The 13,331-nt window shown below is 43.3% G+C and overlaps 1 protein-coding gene and 1 pseudogene across 3 annotated transcripts in view; one reads left to right on the forward strand and one right to left on the reverse strand.

Annotated features, from left to right (window-relative positions):
* The window catches only part of LOC121168099 (caspase-8-like), a 32,968-nt gene extending 19,860 nt beyond the window's left edge, over window positions 1–13,108 (reverse strand). Inside the window, exons 1-2 of one of the 3 annotated variants that reach the window (XM_040997875.1) lie at window positions 12,861–13,108; window positions 2,680–3,017 (exon numbers count right to left, since the gene is read on the reverse strand). In XM_040997875.1, coding sequence (XP_040853809.1) covers window positions 2,680–2,984 — 305 coding nt within the window. In that variant the 5' untranslated portion in view covers window positions 2,985–3,017; window positions 12,861–13,108. Of the gene's footprint in view, window positions 1–2,679; window positions 3,115–12,860 lie in introns of those variants that run through there. The other 2 variants (XM_040997876.1, XM_040997874.1) reach the window with 2 other exon arrangements.
* LOC121168115 lies at window positions 5,522–6,035 on the forward strand (annotated as a pseudogene).
* Window positions 13,109–13,331: the final 223 nt, after the last annotated feature.

The following is a 13,331-nucleotide window of genomic DNA, read 5'->3' on the forward strand; positions in this document are numbered from 1 at the left end:
TAGTAATTGCCTGTTCCTAACCTGCCCCAGTCCTCTGACAGCTGGTCCCATGTCTGGCTTCCGGTGCATAAACCCAGAGGACTGTAAGATGGCAGGCTTCAGTGCAAGGCCCCAAATTTCTGCACTTAACTCCTTGGCTTCACCACCTTTCAGGCTATGATCTAAAGTAGGCTACATATCTTGCCCTCCTCTGTAATCTGAAATAACTGTGTTTCTACCTCAAAAGCAGATGCTGAGAATTGCATGAGTAAATACTTAAAACAATCTTTGGCAACATACAAGTGAGTAACAGGCCCTTACTTTTTCCTAATCTATGTCAGGCACATTCGGAATTGGAGCTAATTGAAAGCCACCATGCTTAACGACACGGTGTTCTGGACTTTTACTTTCCTCATTCTTTTTTTTTTTTAAGCTTTATCTTATTTTTATTGAAAAGTTAGATAAACAGAGAAGAAGGTCTTCTGTCCAGTGATTCACACCCCAAGTGGTTGCAATGGCCTGAGCTGCTCCAATCTGAAGCCAGGAGCCTGGTACCTCTTTCAGGTCTCCCATGTGGATTCAGGGGATCCCAAGGCTTTGGGCTGTCCTCCACTGCTTTCCCAGACCACAAGCAAGAAGCTGGATATGAAGCATGGCTATCAGGATTAGAACCAGCATCCATATGGGATCTCGGTGTGTGCAAGGTGAGGATTTTAAGCCACTAGGCTACGATGCCAGGCCCATACTTTCCTCATTCTAAAAACCTGTTTGTGGGCCTGACGCAGGGCAGGCTAATGCTCTGCCCTGTGCTGCCAGCATCTCATATGGGTGCTGGTTCTAATCCTGGCATCCCCGCTTCCCATCTAGCTCCCTCTTATGACCTGGGAAAGCACTGAAGCATGGACCAAGCCCTTGGAACCCTACACCCACACAGGAAATGCAGAAGAAGCTCCAGGCTCCCAACTTTGGATAGGCCCAGCTCTAGCCATGTGGCCATTTGTGGAGTGAACCAGCTGATGGAAAACCTTCTCTCTGTGTTTCTTCTTCTTTCTCTGTAAAATCTTCTTTTCAAATAAAAATAAATAAATTTTTAAAAACTTACTTGCTTGTATCATCCTTGCCTGGTAATAAACCCGGATGATTCATGAGACATTTATTTTGTGTTAGCAATTATAATTTGCAAACTCTAGCATGGTTTTATCACCATGCTCACCCAATTTGTTAAACATTGCAGTAGACAGATGCTCTCCTGGTTCATCCAGGGGATTCAAGCCCTCCACCAGATGGGTCCAGACCATCACTAGCACTGGCAATCTTAGCCCAGCTCACAGGGCTGAACAAGTGAAACCTTCAGGAGACCAGGATGCCGTCACAAGTTGTGAGGCTGTCATATCTCAGAATTAATTCATGCCTTAAGAAATAAACCCCTTAGAACATAGCATTCACACTTCTAGAAAACCAAAGCCACCCCCCAGAAACTCACATCTACTTGGGATGTGTGACCATGACCTTTGTTTATCAGAAGATCTTTTCAGATAACAGCTCATGGCCATGGCTCCTACTGAATTGGGCTAGGTTCCAACTCAGTGGCTGACATTAATGGATGCATCTCTGAAACATAGCACCACAAGAATAATTAGCATCCATACAGGCTAGGAGAGACATGGTACATACACTCCCTCAGAGTCCCCGGAAAGGAGCTGGCCCCAGGGATATTCTGGACTCTGCCTTGGAGCCTACAGAGAACTCTGCCAGGACATATTTCTCCACTGTTGCGAGCCACCAGGTTGTGATTCTTTGTCACTGCAACCTTGGGAAAGAATCCACCCAGATTGTCTCTTTCATCAGTTAAAACCAACCTGATCAAGTCTCAGACAGGGAGACACCTGACAAGGGACATGCAGAACCTCAGGTCTCCAGCAGTTAGGTCTCCAGCACATTAGTGGCTAGGCTTTCGGCTACAGCAATTGTCAACTGTTAGTCTCCATCTCATGTGCTATAGTTAGTGACAAATGAGCAAGGATGATGAAATGGGCCACAGCTGAGAATTATGTAGAAGGCCTCTGAGGGAAAGCTAAAGATGACCTTCAAGGAGTGTCTCAAAACAGGAAATGTTCAAATAGAGAAGGTGACAGTGGATGCTGTTCTTAATCTTGGCTTGGAATCAGGAAGCTGTTACTTAATTTAGTGAGATGAGCCAAAGCCCTGACATTCTTCTGAAGATGCTCAGACACCTGGGGACAGCCAGGCTCATGGGAAGGAAGCAGTCACTGCAGGCTGAGGCTGGGCAGCATATGCCTTATTCTAGAACTTTCTCATTTCAGTATGCAAGTGAAGAATAGGAGCCTTAACTCATCGAAAAATTCCCTAGGCCTCCACAAGCCAGTGGGAAATAGGGATGCTTTATTCAGATGGAAAAAATGAACACCCAATCTTAGCATAAGAAAGGCAGAGTAACAGACAGAGACAGAGAGACCAGGACATGGGAGAAATGTGGAGAAATGCTAGATTTAATACGTCTATGGGTAATGTTTTGCTTTGAAAAATCAATTGTTTTCTGATTTTAGCACATTTTTGTTGAGTTATATATAAGACTCTAAATTTCTTAATCCTTCCCTGTTGGGAATCTGTACAGACAACCCCATGTCTGCCTTGCCCGCAGGATGTACCCACTCAGGCCTCAGAGTTCAGTGCACCCACCTGTAGGCAGAAATCTGGGCCCTTCCAGGGATCTTTAGCTCTTCCTCCATCTCCTTCTTGTTCGTGGCCAGCAAAGAGTTCAGCAGGTCCAATCTGTGAATCCGGAACAGCAGCTCCTTCAGGAATGACAGATTGCCCTCCTCCAACATTTTCTTCTCCTGGAGCCTTTGGAAGAACATCAGGGTATCCTGGATGGGTTCCAGCTTTCTTTGTGGGATATGATCCAGGCTCAGGAACTTTAGAGATGCCAGCTCATAACTGTCCAGTTGATCCCTAATTTTGTAAAGACAGCTGGATAAATCCATGCTTGTCAGGAGGTAGAAGAATGTAGCTGCAACCTAGGTGAAAACAGAAGGCTGAGGTTGGTACTTTCAAGACTAAAATGCTACCTGCAGCACCAGCATCCCATGTCAGAGTCCCAATTAGTCCTAGCTGCTCTGCCTCTGATACAGCTCCCTGCTAATGTGCCTGGGGATCCCCAGGTGGCTCAAGTACTTGAGCCCCTGACACCCACATGGGAGACCCAGATGGAGCTCCAGGCTCCAGCTTCAGCCTGTCCTAATCCTGGCTCCTGTGGACGCTTGGGAAATGATCCAGTGTATACAAAACTCTCTCACACACACTTCTGTTCTATGACTCTGACTCTCAAAAAAGCAAAATCTTAAATAAATAGGAAGCCATGTACAGGTGAGGAAGAAAAGTACCAATTACTAGTTTGTTCCTTCAACAAGTACTATCGTATCTGCCATTCATTTTGCTGTGGACTCAGGGAAGGAAAACAACAACCAACAACAAAACAGGACATGCATCTTCTCTCAGACAGCTTGCTGTTTGGGAGGTGGTTACACCAGCAGCCAGTGGTCAGAGAGCTATGATGGAAGCAGGGCCAAGTAGGGGCACAGAGGAAGGAGATGGGTAGAACCGATCCTGGGAGAGGGGCTTCCTGAGATCTTGCTCCCAAGAATCAGCTCCTACCAAAGATGGAAGCATGAACTGTAAAGGTAGTTCAGGCAGGCAGGAGCAGCTCCCTACCCTCAGGGCAGCCGGGATGGAGAGTGATGCTGCAAAGGGTGCCAGGACCCATGTCCCATAGGGATTCATGCCACAGCACAAGGCTCAGACTATGTCCTGGAGGTGATGGTGAACTAAAAAGGACTGTGAGAAGGCGAATGATGTCACTGAATGTGGGATAAACATGTAAAGCATAAAGTGTCGAGGACAGGTTGGAGGAGTTGGAGGCACTGTTAGGAGGATGCATTTATTGATGGTGGGCAGGAATAGTGGTGTCTGGAACAAGGGTGCTGGGGGATGGGGTGGTACATCTCTGTCCCCCATGAGGTCTTAGGACCAGTTCCTACAGCTGACCAGAGACCTAACCTGAAGTAGAACCAAGTCAACCTGGAGGACCCGTTTAAACTCAAGCAGTCCAGATTAGGTTATGTGGCATTTCCCATAGTACCTCAATTAAGGAGAGAGGCCAGCATTTAAGGACACTGCAAACAATCTCATGGCAGCCAAGCGGCTCATACCTTGATCAATTTCTCCCTGGTTTACTGGGAGACAGACTTCTGACCATGACCAAAGGAGCTGAGGGAGCAGTGTGTATGTACCGGGTCCTTTGAAGGAGCCAGACCCGGTAAGCCATGCCATGCCATGTGACTCAACAGAGCTCCCTGATGTAGGCAACGGCATCGCTGGGACAGCTGAGCAGGGCTCACTGGAAGGGAGGCAGGCAGCATGATGGCGATGAGCCTGGACTCAACCTCAGATTAAATCCTGCCCATGGCACTGTCTGTCAAGACCTAGCCAGCTCCCATCCTCCAAGGATCAGGACAATAGGGACGAGAAGAGTGCCATCTGCAACACTTGCTGTGAGTTCATGAATGACAGCTATAGAGCATGGTGCATAATGAGCAATGACTGAGGAATGTCGTCATGCTAACCTACATAAGGAAGAAAGCCACATAGAGCTGGCATGATGGCTCAATTGACTAATCCTCCACCTGCAAGTACTAGCATACCTTCATGTTCCAGTGCTCCACTTCTCATCCAACTCCCTGCTTGTGGCCTGGGAAAGCAATGAAGAATGGCACAAAACTGGAGGAGACTCCAGGCCCCAGGTTCCTGGCTTTAAATTGGCTCAGCTCTGGCCATTTGGGGCATAAACCAACAGATGGAAGATCTTTGGCTTTCTATCTCTTCTTCCCTTTGTAATTTTTCAATAAAAATTTTAAAATCTTGAAAAAAGAAAGCCCCTGACTACAGGCTTCTGACACAGAACATGGGACCTTAAGCCATCCTCGCACTTTCCCAGCTTGTCCAGGATCTCCAGGCAGATGGTTCTCAGACTTCTCCAAGTTGGAAAGCTCTTGGTTGAAGGCTTATGCAGAAAGTAGTGTGCTCTTAAGAGGTGATTCTGGGCAGGAACTGCTTAAGAACTGTGAACCATAAAACCATTTGAGAGCCTTCAAGCTCCCTTCCAACTCCATCCAGCTGTTTCCTCAGGTTCTTTCCTGAACCTTCAGTACCTTAAACTGCAGCCCATTATGAGTGAAGACAAAGCAAACATCAGCCTTGTCATTTAGAGGCAGTGAACAAGTCAATTGTAACTAATGTCCTCGTCAGGACCAGGCCAAAGCCAGGAGCCAGAGACTCTAGCTTTATCTGCTACGTGGGTGGCAGGAACCCAAGCACTGGGGGCGATGCATTGCCGTGTTCTAAGATGCATTAGCAGTGGAGCAGCTGGATTCAAACTTGCACTCCAATATGGGATGCCAGCATCAAAAGCAGTGGCTTTAGCCTCTGGGCCACAATACTGGCATTATATAAAACCGTGGGGAAGATGGCCAAGCCATGCTTCAAACCAGTGCTATTTGTGTGCCTGAGGAATATTCACTGGTGATCATCGCAAAAGCAGTTTTCAGAAAACTTACAACTGATCAAAACGTTTCTGACAACTGGAGGATAGACACTGTCACAATGGTCACTGAAGAGATCGGAAACTCCCTGAGTATCTGGGCAGTATTACACAAAGAGGTACTCCTGTGCTCAGGAGCCACCTGGCCCCACAGGTTACTGAAGTAGACAGCCATGTTTGATTATGCACTGTGTATGGATGACAGCAATCTGAGAGATCTGAATAGAAACAGTAAATACGTTTTTAAAAAACCTGCAAAGCTAAAATTGAGCTACTTGGAAGCCACGATCCACAAGAATAATTCATATGTGAAGAAGATCCCTATAACGGAAAGGACACAGCCTTCAAGAGGCTGTATCAGCAATGTGTGCAGTGCTCCGGGGCCTTCCTAGAGACAGCCCCCCAGGGCTGGGCAGGCCCCATGGGCCACAGTGTGTAGCAATGCTGGGATGTTCCCCCGGCCTCACTTCTGCCTTCTGTTGACCATTTATCTTCAAGAATCATTGTTACTGGAAACTGGCTGTATATGCAGAAGTATAAATCAAAACCTTACACTGCTTTGATCTAGTTGAACCTCCACTCTGCCCCATTTACAAAAACAGGGGCACAAACACCACAGAACAACAGATCAAATGGAGTGGCAAAGCATGGCCCAGTGCCCCTGGGAGTCAGTCTGCACATAGCGATGGGTGCAGGAGGTGCAGACCGCCTGCTCCACAGGCCCTGGTGGAACTGCCCTGGGCGAAATTCTCTCCTTCTCACACCCAGTAGACAGGTGCATGCTGGGAAGTCAAGCAAGAGAGGTGGGTCTCCGGGATCAGCACTTTTCCTGCTTCTCTGCTTATTTCTTGAAGAGGTCGGCTTATTTCTTCACACCTGAACCAATTTATTTCTGGAATGTCATTATATCTAGAAAAGAGTGCTTGAATGCTGGCTTCTTTTATGGCCAACTGAAAAAAGCATCTGTGTTTGTGTGCACGTCACACATCTTGCACATAACTTTGATTTTTTTTTTAATTGAAGGATGGAAATTATGAAGAAAAACTTCATCTCTCCTTTTTGAATGAGAGCTTACATTATTGCTTAGACAAGTTTTCTAGATTTAGGATTCTGATGGGGCTAATGTCCTAGAAGCATATACTCTGTATTAGGTTTATGGGAGGAGATATTAAACTGCAAAGGCAATTATTTGTAACAAAAATATTTTAATTTAGGAATGATATTTTAAATATCTGACTAGCAATTAATGGCACATGCTCAAATGACAATAACAAGAAGAGCAGCAACAACCATTGTTGTGGCTACAAAGGAACAAACTAGTAAATCCCTTTTTAAAAATACACTTTTTGAGCTTCTGCACTGCAAGGGAATTTGAAAGGTGAAGAAGCAACCAATAGAATGGAAGAAAATCTGCAAATTATAGTCAGGATCTGGAAAAAGCTCAAGACATTCAATAATAAAAAGAAAAACAAAAACAAATGACCCACTGAAGAAATAGGACAAGAGCAGGTAATTTTCAGAGAATGAAGTACAAACGGGCAACATATACATGAAAATATGCCCAGGATCAATAGCCATTGGGAAATGCAAGATGACAACACCACAATGAAGCTTCCCCTTATCTCAATTAGAGTGGCTATCATACAGAAATTAAAAATAATAATAAGTGCTGGTGGGGAAGTGGGGGAAAGGTATCCTAACACATTGTAGGTAGTAACGTAGGGCCCGGCGCGGTGGCGCAAGTGGTTAAGGTCCTCACCTTGCATGCCCGGGATTCCATATGGGCGCCGGTTCTAATCCCGGCAGCCCCGCTTCCCTTCCAGCTCCCTGCCTGTGGCCCAGGAAGGCAGTCGAGGACGGCCCAAATTTGGGACCCTGCACTCGCGTGGGAGACCCAGAAGAGGCTCCTGACTTCGGATCGGCATAGTATCGGCCCTTGCACTCACTTGGGGAGTGAATCATCGGATGGAAGATCTTCCTCTCTGTCTCTCCTCTCTGTATATCCGCCTTTCCAATAAAAACATAAAAAAAAAAAAAAAAAAAAAAGGTGGTAACGTAACCTAGTGCCACCATTATGGAAGACAGTATGGAGATTGTTCAGAGATCTGAAAATAGATCTACCATATGACCCAGCCATTCCACTCCTGGGAATTTACCCAAACAAAATGAAATCAGCATATGAGAGTAATCCGTACCCCATGTTTATAGCAGCTCAATTCACAATAGTCAAAATTTAGAATCACCCTAGATCTTTATTGATTGATGCCTAGACAAAGAAAATGTGGTGTATGTACACCATGAAAAGATACTCAACCAGGAATAGGTGAAATCTTACTTTTTGCAACAAAATGAATGCAGCTGGAGAAACTGCTATGATTAGCCAGTCCAAAAAGACAAATATCACATTTTCTCTGATATGAGAGAGTTAATTTAGAACAGCAAAAAAAAAAAAAGGTGTAGGAATGAAATGGTCACTTCAGAATAGGGTTGTCATTTTTAGCCCATGTTTATATTCCAGTGGAAAAAGTGGACTTGTGGCCTTCTTACATTTTATTTGTTGAATATTATAATTAGTATTAAGCCTGTGAATATAGAGTGGACTAAAATTATGTCTACTCAAATACTACTGAAGAGATGGAGGAAGGATGGGTGTGGTGAGACGCACAGCAGAGTGAGGGACGTACAATTGTCTTCTTGGAACCATAACTATAGAATACATAAAGTCTATTCTTGTTATATTAGTTAAAATTGTTCTAAAAAAGAAGACACTGATGGGCACCTATGGAAAAACACAGCTGTGCTCAACAGGGCACATGGGTGGAGTCTCACCCAACACAGCACTTTGTGTGACCTCAGACAACTAGAAGCAACCAAATTCCCCATGCTGGAGGCATGCAGCACGGCAGAGGCAGGCTTCAGACTCATTTGCAGTTCCATCTGCAGAAACCAAAGTTGACAGACATCTAATACTGCAGAACAAAGTGAGAAAACCAAGTCGCAACAAAACGAAAGGCCCTGTCATCTGCCATTTCATAACAGTTACAGCAGAGTCATCCATTTTCAGAAAATGTAGACATCTAGGTCAAAGCAGGGACGAAAGTAACGGGAAGATTCTAGAAAGAAATACACCAAACTTAAAAACCTCTCTGGGGAATGAAGAGACGGAACTCACACACCCATGTATTCTCTATGTAAGTTATTGACACAAATTATGCAAGAGTTCTTCTGTCTAAGGCCAAGTGAGAAAGTGAGTGTGTCGGCCGTAATCAGAGCTCAAGCGGGAGGACAGGCCATGGCACTTCCTCCCACCCCACTGTGCGAAAAGTGAGCAACCATACATGTGTTCTTGAGAGAAAAAAAGTATTGGAATCCAAACTTGAAAATAATAACTTCACAGAGGGAGGGGTTACCGGCATTGTGGCCAGGAGCTTAAGACATGGCTTGGCCTGTGAAGCCAGGTTTGAATTTTGGCTGCTCTGTTTGTGATCCCCCTCCCTGCTAATGTGCCCAGCAAGAAGCCAGCCTCGATGCCTGGGCTCCTTCTGCCCGTGTGGGAGATGAGGCCACAGCTCCCAGCTCCTGCCCTCAGCAGGATCCTGACCAAGGGAATGAATCAGGTAGTAGATGATGTCTCTCTCCCCTCACTCTTCTTCACTCTGCCTTGCAAATACACAATTGACAAAAGAGAGAGAATAGTAAAACTTGTTTTTTCAAAAAAAGTTACAGAAACTTTTACATATCTCTTTTAGAAATAAACAGCATCTAGTGAACTGAATAGGAGAATGGAGGAAGGTTTGAAGAACACCCCGACAATCCGTGACAGGCATGGACTCTCAGTAGAAAACAGGCATTCTTTAACACATATGTACACATATGACCTATATGTAAAAATTGACCACAAAAAAGTAATAGATTTTCAAAAAGCTCACACTTAAAAAAAAAAAGACAGTTCATATTCGACTGCTGTGAAATTAAAATAGAAGTTAATAAAAAAGACTAAGTTAACCAAAATCGGCCAAACCAAATACAACACAAAATGGAATGTCATTATGACTGAGGTGATTTGTTCAACCTGGATGTGAAAACCACCAGGCAAACTTCTTAGAACCAATAGGAACAAATTTAAATTGAACTCTTCACATTAAAATACTGTGTAGGAGGGCTAGAGATGTAGGCCTTAAAGTTCTAAGGAAAAAAATAGAATTGGTAAAGAACTTCTCTAAGTACTCTTAAAACAGAAAATCCAAAAGTCATTAAAGAAATAATTAGTACATGTTCTTAAACAGTAACTATAACATGAAGGGTCTTTTAAAAGTTCAGGGAAAATGCACATTATGAAAAATATATATAATTTTTCAATATCTTCTGTGCCAAAAAAACCTTACCTTTTAATTTAATTTTTTGTGTACTTTTTAAAAAGTACACCTGTATTCTTCAAAAAATAACCCAAACAAAAATTTTAAAGATAGAGATTTTTGTACAGGGGAAAATCAGAAACATCTAGGATTTTTAAGATAGAGGGCTAACTTTCTTAAAGTAGGGTTCTCCTTTCTGTTTTAAAAAAAAGATCAGCAAGAATCTCAAGAAGACAGTTTAGAGGAAAGTACCACTGGTTTTACATTTCAAATATTAGACAAGATGTCCAACTTCACTTACAAGGGAAAAAAGGAATATGGAAAGTTTAATAAAAGATGACTTTTCAACAACATCCTATTAGCAAAATATAAAAATTGCAGCACACACAGGGTTGTAAGATGGTGCAAATAGAAACAGACATATGAGTAAGTCAGGCATATTTGCCAAAATATAAAATGTACATACACTTGGACCTGGCAATTTGACTTCCGGAATCTTTTCCAGAAGCTTATTTAAACAAATATGTTCTCAAAAATATGTAAAAGCTACTTGTGGCAGCATTGCTTGAAATTACAAAAAACAAACAAACAAAAAAAAACCGGAAACTATGAGTCAGAATAAGCTGGTGATTGTATTTTAAACATCTCTCTCAAGCTAACAGAAATAATGAGAAGATCCACATGGTTGACCCTGTGTGGTCTGTATTAATTGTGCTTATTTGTTTATTCACAAACGAACTCTGATAAAAACACGCAGGAAGCTGCTTTAGTGGTGTCTCCAGAGAGCAAACCGTCCCCCACGTGCGTATGTGGGGAGGTCTGGGTGAAGGGGAAAGTGAGACTTGATTTTTTTTTTTTTGCACTCTTTGCATAGTTTGAATCCTTGCCTTGTGTATCTGTTACTTACTCTAACTGTGCCTAGACTTCGATGAAAATCTCTGAAGATTTCTTTTCATTCACGTGCTGACAAGACTCTAAACCTGTTCCAGCTCTATGTAGCTGCCTAAAATTGACAAGCCTCCAAATTGTGAATCAGTTTTACCCACTGTTAAAAACTTGCTTTACAGGAAAAAAAAAAAAATCCACCAAAGAATCAAATGAAAGCAGCATCTCCTTTTTACCCACATTTTTTTTTCTGGTGACAACAGTTCTTGTTGTACTTGTTTTAGAAAACATCCAAAAGAAAATAAAAAGTATCTATTACTCCACCATCCAAAGTAAGCATCTAAGTATAACTCACTGTTTACATACTAAGTAGTCTATGTGTTTCTATTTTCCATTATATTCAAACGTATCATTCTTTTGTAGTTCAAGTGATTTTTTCCACTAATCATATTTTAAGTATCTTTTGATATCTTTACTTTTTCTTCTACAACACTTTATTATTTGTAAAGCACTTAACCATGTAGCTTGTTCAAGGATCTATATAATCAATCCCTTATGACATTGAAGATGATGTTAAAATGCAAATTTTACTGTATGTCTCTGATTATTTCCTTAAAGTAATTTCCTAGAAGTTGCATTTCTGCTCAAAAGGAATAAGCAGGTGTCCCAAGTAATGACTAACCGCTATGCCAAATGTCTGCCCTCCCAAATATTCTTCTCATTTTATTACAAGCAGCCAAAGAAACTGTCATTATTATCCCCGTGTTACCATTGTGGAAATTCTGCAGAAATTGACTGGCTAGTAAGACAAGGATCCAGCTCAGACTATTTTTAAATATTTCATTGAGGGACTACAGCAGCAAATGCTATAAAGATTTAGACCTTTGTCTAAGTATAGCTAAACAGTCAGTAACAGAATCCCAACATTACAGACGAGAATTACAAAGAGTCGTAATGCACAAAATCAATACATAAAACCACAAAACAGAAGTTCTTAACAAATGCATTGCAATAAAAGCACAGAGTGTAAGCAAATGCTGGTGTATGGATGAAATCCTGGCCATCTCATTACAGTGCTCTGCTTTGTAAACACAATTCAACTGCAATGAAGCCCCTCCCAGGCACAGCCAATCATGGCGACGGGATCTGGCAGCATCCTAGCTCCTCCAGTATATGAACACAGACTCAAAGATGGAGATGGAGAGAGACCCAAAACAAAATTTATTTTCATCATGAAAGGTCTCCAAAATGTCACGAACATTTGTATGATAAGAAACTGGGCACAGATTTCAGAAATCTTTTGTACCAAAATAAACTCATTTTTTTATTTCACTTTCCGCAAATTCCTTGAATTACCCTCATCTCTGAAAGCCACACTCACGTCCAAACTCTTAATCTATAAAACTGTTGCTCTGCCCAGTCCAGGCTGCCTACAGATAGGTAGACTCTTATTGGAACCTTCTCGATGCCAATTCTATATATGAATAAACACATTTCACAGCAGAGCCCTGCAGCCAACAAGGATGCACGCAAATCAGCCAGGTGGTCAAATCTCAACCAAACTGGTAACCAATCCTCTAATTTTCAAAATGAATGAACTTAAAAAGTTCACCAAAAAGCGCTTCTCCTGGTGAGCATGGAGCTCTGATTTCTCCGACCGTGCTTCCTATTGTGTCGTCCTCTGGTGTCTGCCATTTTTATTTTGATTGACTAAGATTGTATGGGTGTATGGGTGTGTGTGTTTATGTCGGTTGATATGTGTGTGTGTGTGATGGCAGCTGCCAGGGGATTTCCATTTTGCCTTCTAGTTGGAAGCAGGCTGCACTCAGGAAAGGCTGAGGCCTTGGGCATGATAACTGTAGGTGAGGCATGTCAGTAATGGCCACGATTGCACGGATCCATGCTGGAAAAGGTCCCTGCTGTCCTCTCCTCACACAACAAGGGCCTGTACCGGATCCCACCATCGGGCAGTCTACAAAACTCACATCAGAGGCCACCCGCCCCACAGGCCCAGTTGAGCTTACCAGATCCGAGTCCTGGGACCCTCACGACAGCAGCACCTTGCTTGCTGACTTCTTCTGCCCCCCGCAGTCGTGCTCTCAAGAGCAAAATTTCAAATGAAGACACGAAGGGTACGGCCTGCTGTACTTCCTGTTTCTTAAAGCCCTGAGTCACAGGCGCAAGAGCAACGGAAGGAAGAAAGGCCCACCTCCTAGTGCAGCAGCAGAAGTGTCTCCAAGAGCTGCCTGAAAACTGGGGTTGCAGGAAGGTGTGGCTGAGCTCCCGGGAGGGATCAGGGCACCTTTTTTTAAAGTGCCTTCAGATGAGTCACTGTGCCTTTGGGGCCTGTCTTTCCTAGCTTAGAAAGTTAGATTGGATGATAGCTTTCTACTCAACAGCCCAAGAGTTGAAAGATCTTTCTGGGTTCACCATGTAAGATTTCAGTGTTTGCCTCCGACAGACACTGGCTGAGCCCCTCTGAGAGGCCTTGCTAC

Source organism: Ochotona curzoniae, unplaced genomic scaffold (genome assembly GCF_017591425.1).
Source record: "Ochotona curzoniae isolate NIBS_2020 unplaced genomic scaffold, NIBS_Ocur_1.0 patch58, whole genome shotgun sequence".
Lineage (NCBI taxonomy): Eukaryota > Metazoa > Chordata > Mammalia > Lagomorpha > Ochotonidae > Ochotona > Ochotona curzoniae.